We start from the raw sequence: 22,195 nt of genomic DNA, 5'->3' as shown, positions 1-22,195 counted from the left end.
TTCATTCCGGGAGTGGACAACTGGGAAGCAGACTTTCTCAGCAGGCACGACCTCCACCCGGGAGAATGGGGACTTCATCCAGAAGTCTTCCAAATGCTGGTAAACCGTTGGGAAAGACCACAGGTGGACATGATGGCGTCCCACCTCAACAAAAAGCTAAAAAGATATTGTGCCAGGTCAAGGGACCCTCAGGCGATCGCTGTGGACGCTCTAGTAACACCGTGGGTGTACCAGTCGGTTTATGTGTTTCCTCCTCTGCCTCTCATTCCCAAAGTACTGAGAATAATACGAAGGCGAGGAGTGAAAACTATACTCGTGGTTCCGGATTGGCCAAGAAGAGCTTGGTACCCGGAACTTCAAGAGATGCTTGCAGAGGACCCTTGGCCTCTGCCGCTCAGACAAGACCTGCTGCAGCAGGGGCCCTACCTGTTCCAAGACTTACCGCGGCTGCGTTTGACGGCATGGCGGTTGAACACCGGATCCTGAAGGAAAAAGGCATTCCGGAGGAAGTCATCCCTACCCTGATCAAAGCCAGGAAGGATGTCACTGCAAAACATTATCACCACATTTGGCGAAAATATGTTGCTTGGTGTGAGGCCAGGAAGGCCCCAACGGAGGAATTTCAACTGGGTCGATTCCTGCATTTCCTGCAAGCAGGGGTGACGTTGGGCCTCAAATTGGGGTCCATTAAGGTCCAGATTTCGGCTCTGTCGATTTTCTTCCAGAAAGAACTGGCTTCACTGCCTGAAGTTCAGACTTTTGTCAAAGGAGTTCTGCATATTCAGCCTCCTTTTGTGCCCCCAGTGGCACCTTGGGATCTCAATGTGGTTTTGGAGTTCCTGAAATCGCATTGGTTTGAGCCACTTGAGACTGTGCATTTGAGGTATCTCATGTGGAAAGTGGTCATGCTGTTGGCCCTGGCTTCGGCCAGGCGTGTGTCAGAATTGGCGGCTTTGTCCTGTGGGAGCCCTTGTCTGATTTTCCATATGGATAGGGCAGAGTTGAGGACTCGTCCTCAGTTTCTCCCGAAGGTGGTATCAGGTTTTCACTTGAACCAGCCTATTGTGGTGCCTGCGGCTACTAGGGATTTGGAGGATTCCAAGTTACTGGACGTGGATGAGCCTCTAGCCCTCTACTTTTCTGGGGCCGAAGGGATTGTACCTGATAATACAGTGCTTTCTTTTGCTGTGGGGTAGCTTGTGGAAACGAGGTCTGAAAGACCATCCCCAAACAGTTCCACCCCCTTATAGGGCAAACTTCCATGTGCCGTTTTGCATCGGCATCGCCCGACCATTGCCGAGTCCATAACCCCCGCCTGGCGGCAATGGTTTTACATAGCGCTTATATGTGATGCCAGTCGGCAAATATCCCTCTGTGCATCACGCATGTATAAGACAGCGTCTTTTATATGCTCTATTTTCAGCAAAATATTGTCCCTATCTATAGTATAAATATTATCCGACAGGGAATCTGACCACGCAGCTGCCGCACTGCACATCCATGCCGAGGCAATAGCAGGTCTCAATATAATGCCCGTGTGTGTGTATATAGCTTTAAGGGTATTTTTTTTTTTTTGCTTTCTATCAGCAGGTCCTTCAGGGCGGCCGTATCCGGAGACGGTAGTGCCACCTTTTTTAATAAGCGTGTAACCGCTTTATCTACCCTAGGGGGTGTTTCCCAACGTGACCTATCCTCTGGCGGAAAAGGGTACGCTGCTTAGAAATTATCAATTTCTTATCTGGGGAAGTCCACGCTTCCTCACACACCTCATATCAATTTCTCAGATGCAGGAAAAACTACAGGTAGTTTTTTTCTCACCAAACATAATACCCTTTTTTGTGGTACCTGGGGTATTATCAGAAATGTGTAAAACATTTTTCATTGCCTCAATCATGTAACGGGTGGACCTATTGGAGGGTACACTAGTCTCATCGTCGTCGACACTGGAGTCGGTATCCGTGTCGACGTCTGTATCTGTCACCTGAGGTAGCGGGCGTTTTAAAGCCCCTGATGACCTTTGAGACGCTGGAACAGGCACAAGCTGTGTAGCCGGCTGTCCTATGTCGTCAAACCTTTTGTGTAAGGAGTTGACACTTCCACGCAATTCCTTCCATAAGTCCAACCACACAGGTGTCGACCCCGCAGGGGGTGACATCACATTCACAGGCATTTGCTCCGCCTCCACATAATTTTCCTCCTCATACATGTCGACACAGCAGTACCGACACACAGCAGACACACAGGGAATGCTCTTACAGAGGACAGGACCCCACAAAGCCCTTTGGGGAGACAGAGGGAGAGTATGCCAGCACACACCAGAGCGCTATATATCACAGGGATATCACCTATAAAACGTGTTTTCCCCTTATAGCTGCATAATATATTTATACTGCGCCTAATTTGTGCCCCCCCTCTCTTTTTAACCCTTTCCTGTAGTGCAGGACTGCAGGGGAGAGCAAGGGAGCGATCCCTCCAGCAGAGCTGTGAGGGAAAATGGCGCCAGTGTGCTGAGGGAGATGGCTCCGCTCCTTTTTCGGCGGGCTTTCTCCCGCTATTGTAAAAGTTCTGGCAGGGGTTAATAAACACCTATATAGCCCCTGGGGCTATATATGGTGTCAGTTCGCCAGCCAAGGTGTTAATATTGCTGCTCAGGGCGCCCCCCCCAGCGCCCTGCACCCATCAGTGACCGCAGTGTGTGGTATGCATGAGGAGCAATGGCGCACAGCTGCAGTGCTGTGCGCTACCTTGGAGAAGACAGAAGTCTTCAGCCGCCGATTTTCCGGACCTTCTTGCTTCTGGCTCTGTAAGGGGGACGGCGGCGCGGCTCCGGGAACGGACAACGAGGTCGGGTCCTGTGTTCGATCCCTCTGGAGCTAATGGTGTCCAGTAGCCTAAGAAGCCCAAGCTACCACCACTTAGGTAGGTTCGCTTCTTCTCCCCTTAGTCCCTCGGTGCAGTGAGCCTGTTGCCAGCAGGTCTCACTGAAAATAAAAAACCTAACATATACTTTCTTCCTAGGAGCTCAGGAGAGCCCCTAGTGTGCATCCAGCTCAGCCGGGCACAGAAATCTAACTGAGGCTTGGAGGAGGGTCATAGGGGAGGAGCCAGTGCACACCAGGTAGTCCTAAATCTTTCTTTAGAGTGCCCAGTCGCCTGCGGAGCCCGTCTATTCCCCATGGTCCTTACGGAGTCCCCAGCATCCACTAGGACGTCAGAGAAATCGGGTTGTTATTGCGAGCCATCTGTTCAGAGGCTCCGTTGTTATCATACTGTTAACCGGGGTTCCTATCACGAGTTATACGGTGTGATTGGTGTGGCTGGTATGAGTCTTACCCGGGATTCAAAATCCTTCCTTATTGTGTCAGCTCTTCCGGGCACAGTGTCCTAACTGAGGCTTGGAGGAGGGTCATAGGGGGAGGAGCCAGTGCACACCAGATAGTCCTAAGTCTTTCTTTAGATGTGCCCAGTCTCCTGCGGAGCCGTCTATTCCCCATGGTCCTTACGGAGTCCCCAGCATCCACTACGGACTACGAGAAATAGAATTACCGGTGAGTAAATTCTTATTTTTTTAGCAGTTGGGCAAAACCATGTGCACTGCAGGGGGGGCAGATATAACATGTGCAGAGAGAGAGAGATTTGGGTGTGGTGAGTTCAATCTGCAATCTAAATTGCAGTGTAAAAATAAATCAGCCAGTATTTACCCTGCACAGAAACAAAATAACCCACCCAAATCTAACTCTCTTTGCAAATGTTTTATCTGCCCCCCCCTGCAGTGCACATGGTTTTGCCCAACTGTTAAAAAAAATTCCTGCTGCAATCAACTTGGAATTACCCCCAAAATCTGATTTAGCATCCACTCCTGTCTTTCACATCTCCATGCAGAACCAGTTTTTGGCTTATCACCCAACAGGAGATGCTGAAAGCACAAACAGTCTTCTTTCCGAACCTTAGTTTGTATCTCAAAGACAATATTTGCCCACCAAAAGCCTGCCACTTGACACCTCTCCCTTGCTGGAGCTAGGACAATTAACATATGACTTTCTGTGCTAAAATGTCTAAAAACAATTCTCAAGGCCTTTTAGAAACCAAATACCTCATACTTTTCTCATAAGTGTCATGTCCCTGCAGTTCTATAACCGTGCCGTCCATAATTCTCCAACTGCGCACAGCGCAGCAATATAACATATTAAGACACATTATTGAACATACATTTAGTCATGTACAGTGCATGGTGCCTAGAGCCAAGTGTTCCTTTTAAAAATGTTGCCAAGCGCCCATTGTCCATTTAAATGGTGCCAGGCATGGAGGGTTAACCCCTCCAGTGTCGCGGCTGCTATTGGCCAGGGGGGCTCCGGCCACACACACATCATCTGATAATCACATATATACACTGTACTCAGTCACTGTGTGTCTCCTACAGATGGGCCCAGTAACAGAGATACCCCAGAGAGATGTCCCCGTCCTCTGTATTCCCAGGATTGTACAGAGGAGAATCACAGGATCCCACAGGAGGATCAGGTAGGTGAGAATTAGAGTCTCCATAATATTCCAAAGTGACTGTCACTGTATTATCTCTAGTGAAACTGTGAGCCTGATTCTTATTTAGGAATACAATAAGAGTAAGTAACTACCTGGAAAAACCATGTTGTAATGCAAGGGGAGGCAAATATATACATTGTGTTTGCATGCAGGGTAAATACTGGCTACTTTTGCATGTAGCCCACAAATGTTGGAAGACTTTATTTTTACTCTGCAATTTAGATTTCAGTTTGTACGCACCCCACCTTAATCTAAATCTCTCAGCTCATTTTAAATCTACCCCAACTGCAGTGCAGCATAGACTTACCCAGGTGCACAGTTCCTGGCTCTTTATTCCCAAATCAGAATCCGGCCGTGTGTGACTTATACAGTGAAAGTGTATACTACTTAATCACAAGTAATCACATCAGACATTATTAAAGAATCATTTTATTGTTTCTCTTTCATCCACTAGGGGACACTGGAGTCCTATACAGTAGGGTGTGAAGCCTTGAACCGGAGGTGAGGCACAATCTAAAATTAGCATTGTCTGCACAGCCGGCTCCTCCCCCTTCACATCCCTCCGCCCTCAGTTTGAAAAATTGTGCTGGAGGTACAGCACATGGAGCACTGAGCTCCTGACTAAAATCTAACGAAGTGTGCTGCGTCCACCTAATAAAAGGGAGACAAAGCCACATATCTATTGGAGAGACAAAGATCCCTATTGAAGGGACCTGCCTCTCTCCACAGGAGATCCTCCAGAGTCCTCCTAACAGTGAGTACTGGTGAAGGAAGAAATAGCTTAGACTAGGTTAATTCATATAAAAACATTTCTTTTTTTCTTTTTCTTGGATTCCTTATTTCATATCACTGCTGCCTCCTTAATAAACTTCCTTCTTGCAGACTACAGCGGCGGGCGCGTGACAGAGTGCGGCGCGGGACTCAGCCCTTCCTCCCTGTGAGCAGGGAGCGACGGCAGAGAGGCGCACTACACAGCAGACGCGCGCCGGCCAGTGCACGAATCGGTCAGCCGAAGTGGAGCACAGGCGCCGCTACGGGACTGTCCAGGCGCGCGCCGGCCAGCGGGTCCGGAGCGCGCTATATAGTAGAGGGGAAAGCACAAGCGCCGATAGCAACTCGGCGCGCGCCAGCCAGCTGGCAGCAGGAGGGGACCAAACAAACAAGGCAGCAAGTGCAAAATTAAAAACAAACTAAATGTAATAGAAATATATATGGGACAGACCATAGAATATTACACATTTAGTGAGGGCCATATATAATAAGTATGGCGCCAGAATGTGATAAGGGATGGGTCCTCCTCCTCCCCCCAGTAAAGTAAATAGCAGAAGGTTACTTATTAAAGAATTAGCTCCCTCTGCTGTACTACCTGCATAGTGCATAGTATAATGGAGCATTGGGATCGTGAGGTAACAGCTCCCTCTGCTGGGGTACAATATATATACAATAAATGAGGATCTCCTGAAAAGTAATCAAACTTTAACAATTATATTTTCAAGGGACTTCTGTTTCAAAGATCCTGCAGAAAATTCACGGAAGCAAGCGAATACCAACTCTAACATCGCAGCTGATTTACAGTTGGTGTGTGAGGATTGCGAGTCGGCTGGTGTTTTATTGTTTTTTGTTTTTTTTGTTTAATTAAGTAAAGATATTGGCCTGCTCCTTTTTATATACGAAAAGGACAGGTAATTCCAGCCGGATCCAATACCTTCGCTTCCGTCATCTCCCAGTCTTTCTATTCCTAGTTTAAAGGGTGAAAGCGCGGCGGGCTACCCTGGTACAGGGTTTTCAAAACAACATGTCTAAGGCAACCAAGACCTCCAAGACCTGTTATGTTTGTACGAAATGTAACAAGAAGGGCACGCGGGTTGGCAGCTCTGGGGTGTGCGACTCCTGCTTAGACAAGGACGCTCCACCTGGGAGCAGTGCTCTGGCTAAGGCATGGGAAGACAACCTTGCTAATAAAATCTCCAAGGAGATGGCAGAATCGCGCAAGCAGCAATCAGAATGAGCTGCGAGATTCTCAAAGACGATGGAGAAATTTATCATCAGGTTAACGCCGCCCGCACACGCAGAGACAAGTGTGCGCAAGGCTGTTAAAAGAACTCTCCCTATGATACCAGAATCAGAAGAGGAAGAGGGTTTTCTTCTTGATACGGAGGAAGGTGAGTTCATTGAACCTAACCTAGACGCCGACTTTCCAGAAGAGGACTCGGCAATCTCAGGTCTAGACTCGGTAAAAGAGATCCTAAGCTTTAAAGATGAGGAGATACGGGAGCCGGAGGATTTCGATTTGTTCGAATCCCAGAAGCCGCGTTCAGCAGTGTTTCCCATTCCCAAATCCCTCCAATCTCAGATAGCGGAAGCTTGGAAACAGCCTGACAAACGGTTTCAATTTCCGAAACGGTTTCAGGTAACTTATCCCCTACCTAAGGGTGTAATGGACAAGTGGGAGACTCCGCCGGTAGTGGATGCTTCACCAGGATGGTTGTCAAAAAAGACAATTTTACCAATTCCTAACATAACTACTCTAAAGGATGCGTCAGACCGTAAGGTTGACACTGCGTTAAAGTCAATTTTTGTGGCAGCTGGTGCAGCGCAGAGACCTGCGATCGTCTGTGCTTGTGTCAACAAGGCCATGGGTGCATGGTCCGGCCGTATTGTACAAGCTATTGAGGAGGAAATTAGCTTAGAAGAGATTACCCAACTGGCGGAACATATTCAGGAATCTGCATCGTACTTATGCCAAGCTTCTAAGGATATTAGCAGAATAGCATCGCGCATATCTGCATCGGCCATATCGGCTAGACGGATTTTATGGCTCAGAGAATGGCAGGGAGACTCTGAGACCAAAAAGGCAGTAGAATCCATCCCCTTTGGGGGGGAAATGCTGTTCGGACCAGAATTAGACAAGTGGATTTCGCAGGCTACAGCGGGGAAGTCCACTTTTCTGCCTACTCCTCATACGAGAACCGCTCCACAGACTAGGAGAGGTTATTCGGGACCTGCGTTTACTTCATTTCGATCACAGTCCTTTCGAGCCCGAGGAAGGGGTTTCGGTACACACGCACGTGGAGGCAGAGGTAGTGGCCGCTCACAGGCAGCAACCAGAAAGCAGGATAAACCTACTGACAAGACCGTGGCATGACGGCCTCCCAGCTCACCTGGGGTCCCCCTTGGTGGGCGGCCGACTGGAAGGTTTTCAGGACATCTGGGCCAAAACCTCACCAGAACTTTGGGTGAACAGCTTAATCTCTCAGGGATACAAACTGGAATTTCAACAGAGACTTCACAGTCAGTTTTTTACGACAGGAATGCCTCAGTGCCCTCAAAAAGCAAGGGCACTACGGGCAGCAATTCAAAAGTTGCTACAGGCAGAGGTCATTATTCCGGTTCCCACTTCTCAGAGAGGAACGGGGTTCTATTCAAATCTTTTTGTCGTGCCAAAGCCAGACGGGACGGTCAGACCAATACTCAATTTAAAAGTTTTCAACCAGTTTTTAAGGGTCTACAAATTCAAGATGGATTCAATCCAATCGGTCATTGCAGGCCTAGAACAGGGTGAGTTCATGGTATCCATGGACATAAAAGATGCATATCTGCATAGGGATCCGGTCTGAAGATCGACAGTGCCTAGGTCGGCAATGTTTAGGTCGACCACTATAGGTCAACAGTCACTAGGTCAACATGGATGGAAGGTCGACAGGGTTTCTAGGTCGACATGTGCTAGGTCGACAGGTCTAAAGGTCGACATGAGTTTTTTTTTTTTTTTTTAAATTACATTTTTTCATACTTAACGATCCATGTGGACTACGATTGGAACGGTAAAGTGTGCCGAGCGAAGCGGTAGCGGAGCGAAGGCACCATGCCCGAAGCATGGCGAGTGAAGCGAGCCATGCGAGGGGACGCGGTGCGCTAATTTGGGATCCCGGTCACTTTACGAAGAAAACGACACCAAAAAAAAATAAATCATGTCGACCTTTAGACCTGTCGACCTAGCACATGTCGACCTAGAAACCCTGTCGACCTTCCATCCATGTCGACCTAGTGACTGTCGACCTATAGTGGTCGACCTAAACATTGTCGACCTAGGCACTGTCGATAAAACGAACCACACCCATCTGCATATTCCAATCTGGACTCCTCATCAGGCTTACTTAAGGTTCGCACTGCTGGCGGATCACTACCAATTCTGGGCCTTTCCGTTTGGTCTATCATCAGCCCCAAGAATCTTCACAAAGATCATGGCAATCATGGTTGCAGGACTGAGACTGTTGGGGGTCACTATTATACCTTATCTGGACGATTTACTGATCAAAGCACCATCTCAAGATCGACTGCTCAGGGATGTTCAGACATCCCATCAATTTTTAATTCAACATGGATGGATTATCAATTTCCAAAAGTCCAACCTCATACCGACTCAACAGATTCAATTCCTCGGTCTCATCTTGGACAAGGTACTATTACGTGTGTTCCTGCCAGAGAACAAGGTCCAGAACCTACAGAGATTAGTGGCTCAGGTACTGAGGACGCAAACTGTTTCTCTGCACCTCTGTGTGCAACTTCTCGGGAAGATGGTGGCATCGTTCAAAGCTCTCCAGTACGGCAGACTTCATTCCCGACCATTCCAAATAAACCTCATTGCTCAGACTTCAACCGCAGGTACGAATCTCCTTGATATGGTGGTCGTTACACAAGAACCTTGCAGCCGGCAAGAAATTCAGCATTTGGGATTGGAGGATTCTGACAACGGACGCCAGTCTCAGAGGTTGGGGAGCCGTCCTAGAGGACCATCTGTTTCAAGGACGGTGGACGTTACAGGAGAGCAGACTACCCATAAATATCCTCGAACTGAGAGCAGTTTACAATGCGCTTCGCTTGGCAGAAGACATAGTCATGAATCAACACATCAGGATTCAGTCGGACAATGCCACGACGACGGCTTACATAAACCGTCAAGGAGGAACAAAAAGCAGGATGGCGTTAAAGGAAGCCACAAAGATCTTGTTGTGGGCAGAAAGACGAAACATCATCCTCTCGGCAGTGTTCATTTCAGGTGTGGAAACTGGGAAGCAGATTACCTCAGTCGCTAGGACATGCATCCGGGAGAGTGGTGCCTACATCCACGGATTTTCGACATGGTGGTGAGACGATGGGGTCGGCCTCAGGTGGACCTAATGGCGTCTCGGCAAAACCATCAGCTGCCCAGATATGTGTCAAGGACTCGAGATCCAGCAGCAGAAGGAGTGGACGCATTAACACTTCCTTGACGTTACAGGAGGGTTTCCACTATTCCCACTCATACCCAGGGTTCTGAAAAGGGTGAAGCGGGAACGAGTGTGGGCGATTCTAATCGCACCAGATTGGCCCCGCAGGAGTTGGTACACCGACCTGCGGGGGTTACTTGCGGAAGATCCTTGGAGGTTACCTCAGAGAGAGGACCTGCTATCTCAGGGACCGTTTCTACACCCCGACCTGAACAGGCTGCGTTTGACGGCGTGGCTATTGAAACCCGGATCTTAAGAAACAGAGGAATTCCAAGAACGGCCATTCCTACAATGATTGCCGCTAGGAAGCCGGTCACAGCCAGGCACTACTACAGGATTTGGAGACGGTACATGGCTTGGTGTCAGGGACGGGGATGGAATTCGACGAACTTCCACTTATCTCGACTGTTACTTTTCCTTCAGGCCGGTCTAGAGGGAGGACTCAGACTGGGCTCTCTGAAGGTTCAAATTTCGGCTCTCTCCATCCTTTTTCAACAGCGGCTAGCATCCTTGCCAGAGATTAAAACATTTTTACAGGGGGTTCTTTTCGTCCTCCCACGGCACCATGGGACTTAAATTTGGTGTTAGAATATTTGAAGTCGCCGACGTTTGAGCCGTTGACAAGAACAGACCTGAAATATCTCTCTTGGAAGGTCACGTTATTGCTTGCCTTGGCTTCAGCTAGGCGGGTTTCAGAGTTGGGAGCCTTGTCCTGTAAGAGTCCTTTCTTAGTTTTTCATGAGGATAGGGCGGAACTCCGTACAACAGCGGACTTCCTTCGGAAGGTAGTTTCAGGGTTTCATGTAAACCACAATAAAAAAGGAGAGGAAAGACAAAAAAGCCTTGTTTGGGAGCACTCATTGGTAATGATCAGAATGTGTGTAGAGAAAGGAATTAGAATAAAACTTAACCTTTAATTATTTCTTGAAAGTAAAAAAATTCTATATATATATAAAACAATATCTATAATGGAAAAAATGTTGACTAATGAAGAACTTGTTGACCTTTTTAACATATGAGGTACAAGATAGTTGAAAAAGGTGAAAATATCGAAAGAAAATGATGTGTTATATATCTATATATGTATATATATATGTGGATGCCGTGTAGTACCAATCGGCATTAGAGGCATCCAAAAAGATCATCACTGAGCATGCCCAAAATATGAGTGTGACTGGTGGCGTGGTTACAATATTAATCTCAAGATTGGAGTACCAAAGAGGTAAGAAGAACAATAATTATATTGAGATATGTTGAAGGTTTCCTTTAGGAAAAAAGGCCCACTGCACCTGGTATTCTCAGGAGGTTTCCCTTCCGGATACTGACCAGGCCATGCCTGCTTAGCTTCCGAGATCGGACAGGATCGGGCGTATTCAGGGTAGTATGGCCGTGGGCCGTTGTTGGGATGAAAGATAATCAAATGGAAAGAATGGGGAGGAAAAAGGTCACTGCTACTATCTGTACCGTACATAAATCAGGGGAAAAATTGATTCAATAGGTTTTTCCAGGAGGAAAAAAGGCCCACTGCACCTGGTATTCTCAGGAGGTTTCCCTTCCGGATACTGACCAGGCCATGCCTGCTTAGCTTCCGAGATCGGACAGGATCGGGCGTATTCAGGGTAGTATGGCCGTGGGCCGTTGTTGGGATGAAAGATAATGAAATGGAACGAATGGGGAGGAAAAAAGTCACTGCTACTATCTGTACCGTACATAAATCAGGGGAAAAATTGATTCAATAGGTTTTTCCAGGAGGAAAAAAGGCCCACTGCACCTGGTATTCTCAGGAGGTTTCCCTTCCGGATACTGACCAGGCCATGCCTGCTTAGCTTCCGAGATCGGACAGGATCGGGCGTATTCAGGGTAGTATGGCCGTGGGCCGTTGTTGGGATGAAAGAAAGAAAATGAAATGGAAAGATTGGGGGGGGGAAGTCACTGCTACTATCTGTACCGTACATAAATCAGAGGAAAAATTGATTCAATAGGATTTTCCAGAAGCAAGAGTGTGGAGAATGGGTATTTTCCTTGAAAGAAGGCCCACTGCACCTGGTATTCTCAGGAGGTTCCCCTTCCTAGTACTAACCAGGCCATGCCTGCTTAGCTTCCGAGATCGGACAAGATCAGGCGTATTCAGGGTAGTATGGCCGTGGGCCAATGTAAAGGAGGTATAATTGAATGGGGAAACCACACTCTGCTTTCTGTACTTCACATCTAATGAAAGAGAATGGTCTGAAATGGTATTTCCAGATAGGAGTGTATGTGTGCAGTTGGGAGATAGTGAGAAAAAAGGGACACGTGGGAAAAAGAACTGGAAAAGGATTGAAATGAAAAAATATGTATGTATGGGGAAAGTTGTGAAAATATATATGTGTATGCAAGATGTAAGTCTTCAGATAGAAAATAAACAGAGCAAAGTTCAGAAAAAAAGTGTAAGCAAGTAATTGTGTGAGGCACTGAAAAGTAATGACAAATAAATATGGAATATTGCAAATGGGTACTTGCAGAAAATAATGAAAAAACTTGTAGAGCTGAGCCAAATTCACTTTATAATCTTTATTCTCTATACTTTAGTACAATTGTCAGACTAGTGCGGTTCCACACTAAATACTTTCATGTAAACCAGCCAATAGTGGTTCCATCTTTCCAGGGTCTCACAGATGAGGACGTGGCCTTGGATGTTGTCCGAGCCTTACGGGTGTACGTACAGGTTACGTCGTCCTTCAGAAAGTCGGACCATTTGTTTGTTCTTTATGATGGGCCAAAGAAGGGTTGGCCAGCTTCAAAGCAGTCTTTGGCTAGATGGATCAGACTTGCCATTCGGCAAGCTTATATTTCCTGTGGCAAACAGGTTCCGGTTCAGACGGGTGCTCATACTACCCGTTCAGTGGGTGCCTCGTGGGCGGCTGCCAGGGGTGCTTCCACTACTCAACTTTGCAGAGCGGCAACGTGGTCTTCAGCCCACACGTTTGCGAAAATTTACAAGTTTGATACTTTTGCGTCCGGAGAATCTAAGTTCGGACGTTTAGTTTTGCAGGCCACCGACAGCACTCCCACCCTGGGGGTAAACTTTGGGACGTCCCCTACTGTATAGGACTCCAGTGTCCCCTAGTGGATGAAAGAGAAAAGAGGATTTTGGTACTTACCGATAAATCCATTTCTCTGAATCCTCTAGGGGACACTGGACGCCCGCCTCGGTGCTGTCAACCTGCTGTGTTCTAAGTTCTTGTTTTAAACAGTTCGTATAAACGGTGTTCCTTATTCGGTCAAGAGTTCTTGGGCGCTGTTTGATATGTTGTACGGTTCGGTTCCTCGCCATGTGCTATAGTGTCATGTCCTATTCTCTCAGTCAAAGTTTTCAAACTGAGGGAGGAGGGATGTGAAGGGGGAGGAGCCGGCTGTGCAGACAATGCTAATTTTAGATAGTGCCACACCTCCGGTTCAAGGCTTCACACCCCTACTGTATAGGACTCCAGTGTCCCCTAGAGGATTCAGAGAAATGGATTTATCGGTAAGTACCAAAATCTTCTTTTTGTGGGTTACTTAGGGTGAAGATCTGACTGATAAAAAGGCAGAAGATATAAAGAGAGAAGAAGAGACGTATGTGACAGTTAATATTGCAGAAGATACAGAGGAAGAAGAGACGTATGTGACTGATATAAAGGAAGAATATGTAGAGAGAGAAGAAGAGATGTATGCGAGAGGTGATCAGTTGTGTAAGGAGGAGGAAATTCCTACAGATATCCGCACAGGTGAGTAATAATCCTTATTACAGAAAAGAGTTACATATTCTCCTTGCTGAGTCACTACAGAAGTCTCTTCCCCTACACCCTCCTCTGTCATATCAAACTAATGTGGTAAATGTATCTGCCCAGTGTGGGAGTCAGGAAACGTCAGCCCCTATTATACTCCTGCTCCCCACCTCACATCATGTCACTGTGTGTTACCAGCCCAGAGATCTGACCAGTCTCCTCCCCACACTCTCTGGTGTATCTCATACATCAGGAGCCATTAGCCCCTATTATTCTCCTACTCTCCCCCTCACATCATGTCACTGTGTGTTACCAGCCCAGAGATCTGACCAGTCTCCTCCCACCACTCTCTGGTGTATCTCATACATCAGGAGCCTTCAGCCCCTATTATACTCCTGCTCTCCTCCTCACATCATGTCACTATGTGTTACCAGCCCAGAGAAGTGTTACATGCCAGTGTCTGTATTTAGGTCTGTGCACTGTGCTGCGTGATGTGTTGTTACATGTTAAGCTAAAGTTTTACCTGTTCAGCAGTTGTATTATATATAATAATAAAAAAGAAACAATTATTTACATATATTTATCTTCCAGCAGATGGACAGAGAGGCAGGAATACCTCGGAGAGACATCTAACTATGTTTCCAGATTTGAAATTAGAAGAGAACATCTCATGGTATTCTGGAGGAGAATACTCCATTACCCCAATTATACATCCAGTACCTCACAGTGCCGATATATCATCTGTTCCCGCTAACCATGAGGAGTGTAACATTAATTCAGATGTTGCTACACATAGTACAGCTCCTACAGATTCTACAGTCTTTCCCTCTTCTGAATTTGTTAAATCCTGTAATAATCAGTCAGTCTTTGTTACACAGGAGAATCGCACAAGTAAGACACTATTTTCATGCTCTGAGTGTGGGAAATGTTTTAAATATAAAGCAAATTTTATTGAACATCAGAGAATTCACACAGGCGAGAAGCCATTTCCATGCTCTGAATGTGGGAAATGTTTTACACAGAAGTCGAATCTTGTTACACATCTGAAAAATCACAGAGATAAGAGACCATTTTCATGCTCTGAGTGTGGGAAATGTTTTACATATAAATCACTTCTTGTCATACATAAGAGAAGTCACACAGGTGAGAAGCCATTTTCATGTTCTGTGTGTGGAAAATGTTTTACATATAAATCATTTCTTGTCATACATGAAAGAAGTCACACTGGTGAGAAGCCATTTCCATGTTCTGAGTGTAGGAAATGTTTTAAAAAGAAATCAGATCTTGTTAGACATCAGATAACTCACACAGGTGAGAGGCCATTTCCATGTTCTGAGTGTGGGAAATGTTTTACACAGAAATCAGATCTTGCTGCACATCAGAGACGTCACACAGGTGAGAGGCCATTTCCATGCTCTGAGTGTGGGAAATGTTTTACACAGAAATCCGATCTTGTGATACATCAGAGAAGGCACACAGGTGAGAAGCCATTTTTATGCTCTGAGTGTGGGAGATGTTTTACACAGAAATCATATCTTGTTAAACATCGGAGAACTCACACAGGTGAGAGACCATTTCCATGTGCTGAGTGTGGGAAATGTTTTACGCGTAAATCAGCTCTTGTTACACATCGGAGAACTCACACAGGTGAGAGGCCATTTCCATGCTCTGAGTGTGGGAAATGTTTTACACGTAAATCAGCTCTTGTTAGACATCAGAGAAATCACTCAGGAGAGAGACCATTTCCATGCTCTGAGTGTGGGAAATGTTTTACACATAGATCTGATCTGGTTAGACATTTGAAAATTCACACAAAATGAAAACAATATCAATGAGCTCACCGATATGAAAGAGGATTCCAGCAATCTATATATTATGAAAAGCATTGATATTATAATTTGCAATTAAAGTACGGAGTGTATTCTCAAAGGTATATTATCCTCACCTATTCAATATAGAGGACAATTCAAAATTCAAGTCGTTGCCATACACAGACATAGGGGAAATTTTCGCCATCGACGTAAGACTGGAACAGAATGTACATGTATGGATGTTATTGCAATCTACTTATTCTGTTAGATGTCGGTATCTGTTATATCTCTTCACAACATTTTGGCCAAAGCCAAGGAATTAATTTGTTTTGACTGTGGTCTTATTTGCAGCAAGTAAAGAAGATTTAATAAGTTGGGACAGGGGTACAACCAGCTCCAATCAAGGGACTCAAGCTCCTCCTCCTCATATGCAACCTGTCCTACCGACACCAGTTTTTGGTGCCTAAGTTTTTTTTTTGTGATGAGTAAAGCTAGTGTTCTGAGTAGTACTCCAGCTTGTTAAGAATTTGGGAGATTTTTACGTTTTATTCTTTCCTCTTTGGCTAATAGGGGGTGAGTGGGTGAGTTCTTTCCCTCCATTTTTCTATGGAGCCTTTAGCTGATCAATTATGTTCTTTTCAAGCCCTGAACTTTAGTATACCGAAGTTGCGGCATGCCAGTTTAGTCAGACAGCCAAACCGGCCGCAGACCAACACACAGATATTAGACATCGTGAGAAGGTAGCCCATCAGGAGAAGCCCTTGGTAAAAGCTCATCTGTTATGTTTCATGGACAAGTGGTTAGAATCCACTTCAGAGACTTGGTAAGAGGTATAGTTACATAGGTTTATATTATAGATCTTCTACCAGTTCACTTGATCCAAGAAAGTGTCTGGCTTTACAAGAGGCAATTTAGAAGTTTCAGCAGGAATTGTCCCAGTGCCTGCCGGCAGAGAGGTGTGATATTTTATTGAAACCTTTTCCTTGGTCAGAAGCCAGACGGGTCTTTTGGGCCACTGCATTCAGAGTCTTTACCAAGGTGATGGAGGCCTTGCTAAGGTTTAATAAAAGTAGTTACTCCAGAGATTCTGTTAGATCATGTCAGATTAACAGAACGAAGAGTTGGTTTCCCATGGTTGGGTAATATATTGTTTAAAATTAAATAATCAAGTCTAGTTCTGGATTTTCCTGGGCAAACTGTTCAAAATCAGACTCATGAGGGGTTTTCCTTCTAGAAACAAGATTCCCTTCCTACAAAAAAATGGTAACATAGCTCCTGAAATAGAGACGTGTTGGTACTTTATTGCATAAAGGCATTGGGCAAGATGGTCTTCACTTATCAGGCAAATCATTTTGCCCAATTTCACTCTCAGAAGTTACAGATAAAGATTTTATGCAGAAGATACAGGTCCCATCTTCATCTGTAATCTGTATTTCATTCTGTTCACTGTTGTAGCAACCTAACAGGTCATTCTTTTGTAATGTCAGAATGACATTACATGTTTCAGGGCAGGTGGTTTCTCGAAGAGTCCTTACTCCATATCCATGTTCTGAAACTTTAGGCTGGTCTTCAGTGCCCGAAATTCCCTTTACATAGACCAGTTCCTCAAGTCTACATAAAGGGTCAGACAGTCTAAGTTAATTTAGACATTGCTATTATAATAGCATATTTGAACCATCAGGGGATACCAAGATTGCCCAGGCCACAGAGACATCAAGGATCATCCTATGAGTGGAGAGGAATGTGCGGTCTCTCGCCGCTTTGTATTTTCCCGAGGTGAGCATTGGGCATTGGACTATCTCAGCAGACAGAACCTACATTTGGGGGAATGATCACTCCATCCGGATGTTTTCCAACAGATAGTGGACAAATGGGTTCAACCAGATATTAATATGATAGTGTCCACATTGAACTTCAAAGTAAGACATTACTGTACCAGGATAAGAGATCCGGAGTTGGTATTAGTTGAGGTAGTGATGGTCTTTTGGGATTATCCCCTCATTTACCATGCTGCAGAAGGTCATGGAAAAGGTAAAGGGTACGTCATTCTTGTTGCTTTAGACTGGCCATAAAGGGTTTGGGAATTTGGATCTGCTGTGCAGGTGGCAGGCTCTTGCATGGCCTGGTCCCTTAATCCAGGGGAGATTCCTACAATCAGCATTACCGCATCTAGTTATGACAGCTTGGTTACTCAGATCCAAAATGTATTCAGATAAGTTGAAAAAGACCACAATGAATGTTAGGTGGCCTGCATCAGCCAAAAGGTATCACAGAGTATGGAAATCTTATGTGGCCTGGTGTGAATGGATGAAGGTCCCCACTTTGACCTTCACATTGGCACAACTGTTCATGTTTTACAGGAGGGTCTTGATGCAGGGTAAAGGTGGGGTTATCTGAAAGTTCAGTCATGTCAGTGTTTTTTTTTTTTAATCAGTAAAAAACTAGTAACAATTCCAGAGTTCTAGACTTTTGCAAAGCTTTCCCCATTTTCAAGGCCAGTACTCAACCTCTGTTCAAAGGCATTTTCTCTGACGTCCTAGTGGATGCTGGGACTCCGTAAGGACCATGGGGGATATAGCGGCTCCGCAGGAGACAGGGCACAAAATAAAAGCTTAAGGATCAGGTGGTGTGCACTGGCTCCTCCCCCTATGACCCTCCTCCAAGCCTCAGTTAGATTTTTGTGCCCGGCCGAGAAGGGTGCAATCTAGGTGGCTCTCCTGAGCTGCTTAGAATAAAAGTTTAGTTAGGTTTTTTTATTTTCAGTGAGTACTGCTGGCAACAGGCTCACTGCATCGTGGGACTAAGGGGAGAAGAAACGGACTCACCTGAGTGCAGAGTGGATCGGGTTTCTTAGGCTACTGGACACTAGCTCCAGAGGGACGATCACAGGTTCAGCCTGGATGGGTCACCGGAGCCGCGCCGCCGTCCCCCTTACAGAGCCAGAAGAGACGAAGAGGTCCGGTGAAATCGGCGGCAGAAGACATCCTGTCTTCAGACTAAGGTAGCGCACAGCACCGCAGCTGTGCGCCATTGCTCTCAGCACACTTCACACTCCGGTCACTGAGGGTGCAGGGCGCTGGGGGGGGAGCGCCCTGAGACGCAATATAACAGAATACCTTAGGTGGCAAAACAGAATACATCACATATAGCTCCTGGGCTATATGGATGTATTTTAATCCCCTGCCATTTTACACAAAAAAGCGGGAGATAAGGACGTCGTGAAGGGGCGGAGCCTATCTCCTCAGCACACAAGCGCCATTTTCCCTCACAGCTCCGCTGGAAGGACGGCTCCCTGACTCTCCCCTGCAGTCCTGCTTCAGAATCAGGGTAAAAAAGAGAAGGGGGGGCATTGTTGGCAGCAAATAACAATAATTAACAGCAGCTATAAGGGAATAACACTTATATAAGGTTATCCCTGTATATATATATAGCGCTGGGTGTGTGCTGGCAGACTCTCCCTCTGTCTCTCCAAAGGGCTAAGTGGGGTCCTGTCCTCTATCAGAGCATTCCCGGTGTGTGTGTGCTGTGTGTCGGTACGCGTGTGTCGACATGTATGAGGAGGAAAATTATGTGGAGGCGGAGCAGTTGCCTGCGTTGGTGATGTCACCCCCTAGGGAGTCGACACCTGACTGGATGATTGTATTTAAACAATTAAGTGATAATGTCAGCAATTTGCAAAAAACTGTTGACGACATGAGACAGCCGGCAAATCAGTTAGTGCCTGTCCAGGCGTCTCAGACACCGTCAGGGGCGCTAAAACGCCCGTTACCTCAGTGGGTCGACACAGACCCTGACACAGATACTGAGTCTAGTGTCGACGGTGACGAGACAAACGTAATGTCCAGTAGGGCCACACGTTACATGATCACGGCAATGAAAGAGGCATTGAACCTTTCTGACACTACAAGTACCACAAAGAAGGGTATTATGTGGGGTGAGAAAAAACTACCAATATTTTTTCCTGAGTCAGAGGAAATAAATGAGGTGTGTGAAAAAGCGTGGGTTTCTCCCGATAAAAAACAGCTAATTTCTAAAAAATTATTAGCATTATATCCTTTCCCGCCAGAGGTTAGGGCGCGTTGGGAAACACCCCCTAGGGTAGATAAGGCGCTCACACGTTTATCTAAACAAGTAGCGTTACCGTCTCCTGATACGGCTACCCTCAAAGAACCAGCTGATAGAAGGCTGGAAAATATCCTAAAAAGTATATACACACATACTGGTGTTATACTGCGACCAGCAATCGCCTCAGCCTGGATGTGCAGTGCTGGAGTCGCATGGTCGGATTCCCTGACTGAGAATATTGATACCCTGGATAGGGACAATATTTTGTTAACTATAGAACATTTAAAGGATGCATTATTATATATGCGTGATGCACAGAGGGATATTTGCACCCTGGCATCAAGAGTAAGTGCTATGTCCATCTCTGCCAGAAGAGCGTTGTGGACGCGACAGTGGTCAGGGGATGCGGATTCCAAACGGCACATGGAAGTATTGCCGTATAAAGGGGAGGAGTTATTTGGGGCTGGTCTATCGGACCTGGTGGCCACGGCAACGGCTGGAAAATCCACCTTTTTACCCCAGGTCACTCCACATCAGCAGAAAAAGACACCGTCTTTTCAATCTCAGTCCTTTCGTTCCCATAAGTACAAGCGAGCAAAAGGCCACTCCTTTCTGCCCCGGGGCAGAGGAAGAGGAAAAAGACTGCACCATGCAGCCGCTTCCCAAGAGCAGAAGCCCTCCCCTGTTTCTGCCAAGTCTTCAGCATGACGCTGGGGCTTTACAAGCAGACTCAGATATGGTGGGGGCCCGTCTCAAAAATTTCAACGCGCAGTGGGCTCACTCGCAAGTGGATCCCTGGATTCTACAGGTAGTATCGCAGGGGTACAAACTGGAATTCGAGGCGTTTCCCCCTCATCGTTTCCTGAAGTCTGCTTTACCAAAGTCTCCCTCCGACAGGGAGGCAGTTCTAGAAGCCATTCACAAGCTGTATTCCCAGCAGGAGATAATCAAGGTACCCCTCCTGCAACAAGGAAAGGGGTATTATTCCACGCTGTTTGTGGTACCGAAGCCGGACGGCTCGGTGAGACCAATTTTAAATCTGAAATCCTTGAACACTTACATAAAAAGGTTCAAATTCAAGATGGAGTCACTCAGAGCAGTGATAGCGAACCTGGAAGAAGGGGACTATATGGTGTCTCTGGACATCAAAGATGCTTATCTCCACGTCCCGATATACCCTTCTCACCAAGGGTACCTCAGGTTTGTAGTACTAAACTGTCATTATCAGTTTCAGACGCTGCCGTTTGGATTGTCCACGGCACCTCGGGTCTTTACCAAGGTAATGGCCGAAATGATGATTCTTCTACGAAGAAAAGGCATTTCAATTATCCCTTACTTGGACGATCTCCTGATAAGGGCAAGATCCAGGGAACAGTTAGAAGTCGGAGTAGCACTATCTCAGGTAGTGTTACGTCAGCACGGGTGGATTCTAAATATTCCAAAATCGCAGCTGATTCCAACGACACGTCTACTGTTCCTAGGAATGATTCTGGACACAGTCCAGAAGAAGGTGTTTCTCCCGGAGGAGAAGGCCAGGGAGTTATCCGAGCTAGTCAGGAACCTCCTAAAACCAGGACAGGTCTCAGTGCATCAGTGCACGAGGGTCCTGGGGAAAATGGTGGCTTCTTACGAAGCGATTCCATTCGGAAGATTCCATGCAAGAACATTTCAGTGGGATCTACTGGACAAATGGTCCGGATCGCATCTGCAGATGCATCAGCGGATAACCCTGTCGCCAAGGACAAGGGTGTCTCTCCTGTGGTGGCTGCAGAGTGCTCATCTACTAGAGGGCCGCAGATTTGGCATTCAGGATTGGATCCTGGTAACCACGGATGCCAGCCTGAGAGGCTGGGGAGCAGTCACACAGGGAAGGAATTTCCAGGGCCTGTGGTCAAGCTTGGAAACGTCTCTTCATATAAACATTCTGGAACTAAGGGCCATTTACAATGCCCTAAGTCAAGCAAAACCTCTGCTTCAGGGTCAGGCGGTGTTGATCCAATCGGACAACATCACGTCAGTCGCCCACGTAAACAGACAGGGCGGCACGAGAAGCAGGAGGGCAATGGCAGAAGCTGCAAGGATTCTTCGCTGGGCGGAAAATCATGTGATAGCACTGTCAGCAGTATTCATTCCGGGAGTGGACAACTGGGAAGCAGACTTCCTCAGCAGACACGACCTTCACCCGGGAGAGTGGGGACTTCACCCAGAAGTCTTCCACCTGATTGTAAACCGTTGGGAAAAACCAAAGGTGGACATGATGGCGTCACGTCTAAACAAAAAACGGGACAGATATTGCGCCAGGTCAAGGGACCCTCAGGCAATAGCAGTGGACGCTCTGGTAACGCCGTGGGTGTACCAGTCAGTGTATGTGTTCCCTCCTCTGCCTCTCATACCAAAAGTACTGAGAATCATAAGAAGGAGAGGAGTAAGAACTATACTCGTGGTTCCGGATTGGCCAAGACGGACTTGGTACCCGGAACTTCAAGAGATGCTCACGGACGAACCGTGGCCTCTACCTCTAAGAAAGGACCTGCTACTGCAGGGGCCTTGTCTGTTCCAAGACTTACCGCGGCTGCGTTTGACGGCATGGCGGTTGAACGCCGGATCCTGAGGGAAAAAGGCATTCCAGAAGAAGTCATCCCTACTCTGGTCAAAGCCAGGAAGGACGTAACCGCAAAACATTATCACCGCATTTGGCGTAAATATGTTGCGTGGTGTGAGGCCAAGAAGGCCCCTACAGAGGAATTTCAACTGGGTCGTTTCCTTC

The 22,195-nt window shown here is 46.6% G+C and overlaps 1 protein-coding gene and 4 pseudogenes across 1 annotated transcript in view; 1 reads left to right on the top strand and 4 right to left on the bottom strand.

The window, feature by feature from the left end:
* The window catches only part of LOC135054671 (gastrula zinc finger protein XlCGF26.1-like), a 64,185-nt gene extending 46,232 nt beyond the window's left edge, over positions 1 to 17,953 (top strand). The window contains exons 5-7 of the mRNA XM_063957918.1: positions 4,421 to 4,518; positions 13,348 to 13,552; positions 14,144 to 17,953. Of these exons, the coding sequence (XP_063813988.1) occupies positions 4,421 to 4,518; positions 13,348 to 13,552; positions 14,144 to 15,372 (1,532 nt within the window). The 3' untranslated portion in view covers positions 15,373 to 17,953. The remainder of the gene's footprint in view (positions 1 to 4,420; positions 4,519 to 13,347; positions 13,553 to 14,143) is intronic.
* LOC134896480 (5S ribosomal RNA) lies at positions 11,084 to 11,201 on the bottom strand (annotated as a pseudogene).
* On the bottom strand, positions 11,325 to 11,442 carry LOC134896479 (5S ribosomal RNA; annotated as a pseudogene).
* LOC134896478 (5S ribosomal RNA) lies at positions 11,566 to 11,683 on the bottom strand (annotated as a pseudogene).
* On the bottom strand, positions 11,838 to 11,955 carry LOC134894781 (5S ribosomal RNA; annotated as a pseudogene).
* Positions 17,954 to 22,195: the final 4,242 nt, after the last annotated feature.

Source organism: Pseudophryne corroboree, chromosome 3, assembly GCF_028390025.1.
Source record: "Pseudophryne corroboree isolate aPseCor3 chromosome 3, aPseCor3.hap2, whole genome shotgun sequence".
Lineage (NCBI taxonomy): Eukaryota > Metazoa > Chordata > Amphibia > Anura > Myobatrachidae > Pseudophryne > Pseudophryne corroboree.
Note: the sequence above shows the minus strand (reverse complement) of the source record. Positions and strands in the feature narration are given on the sequence as shown.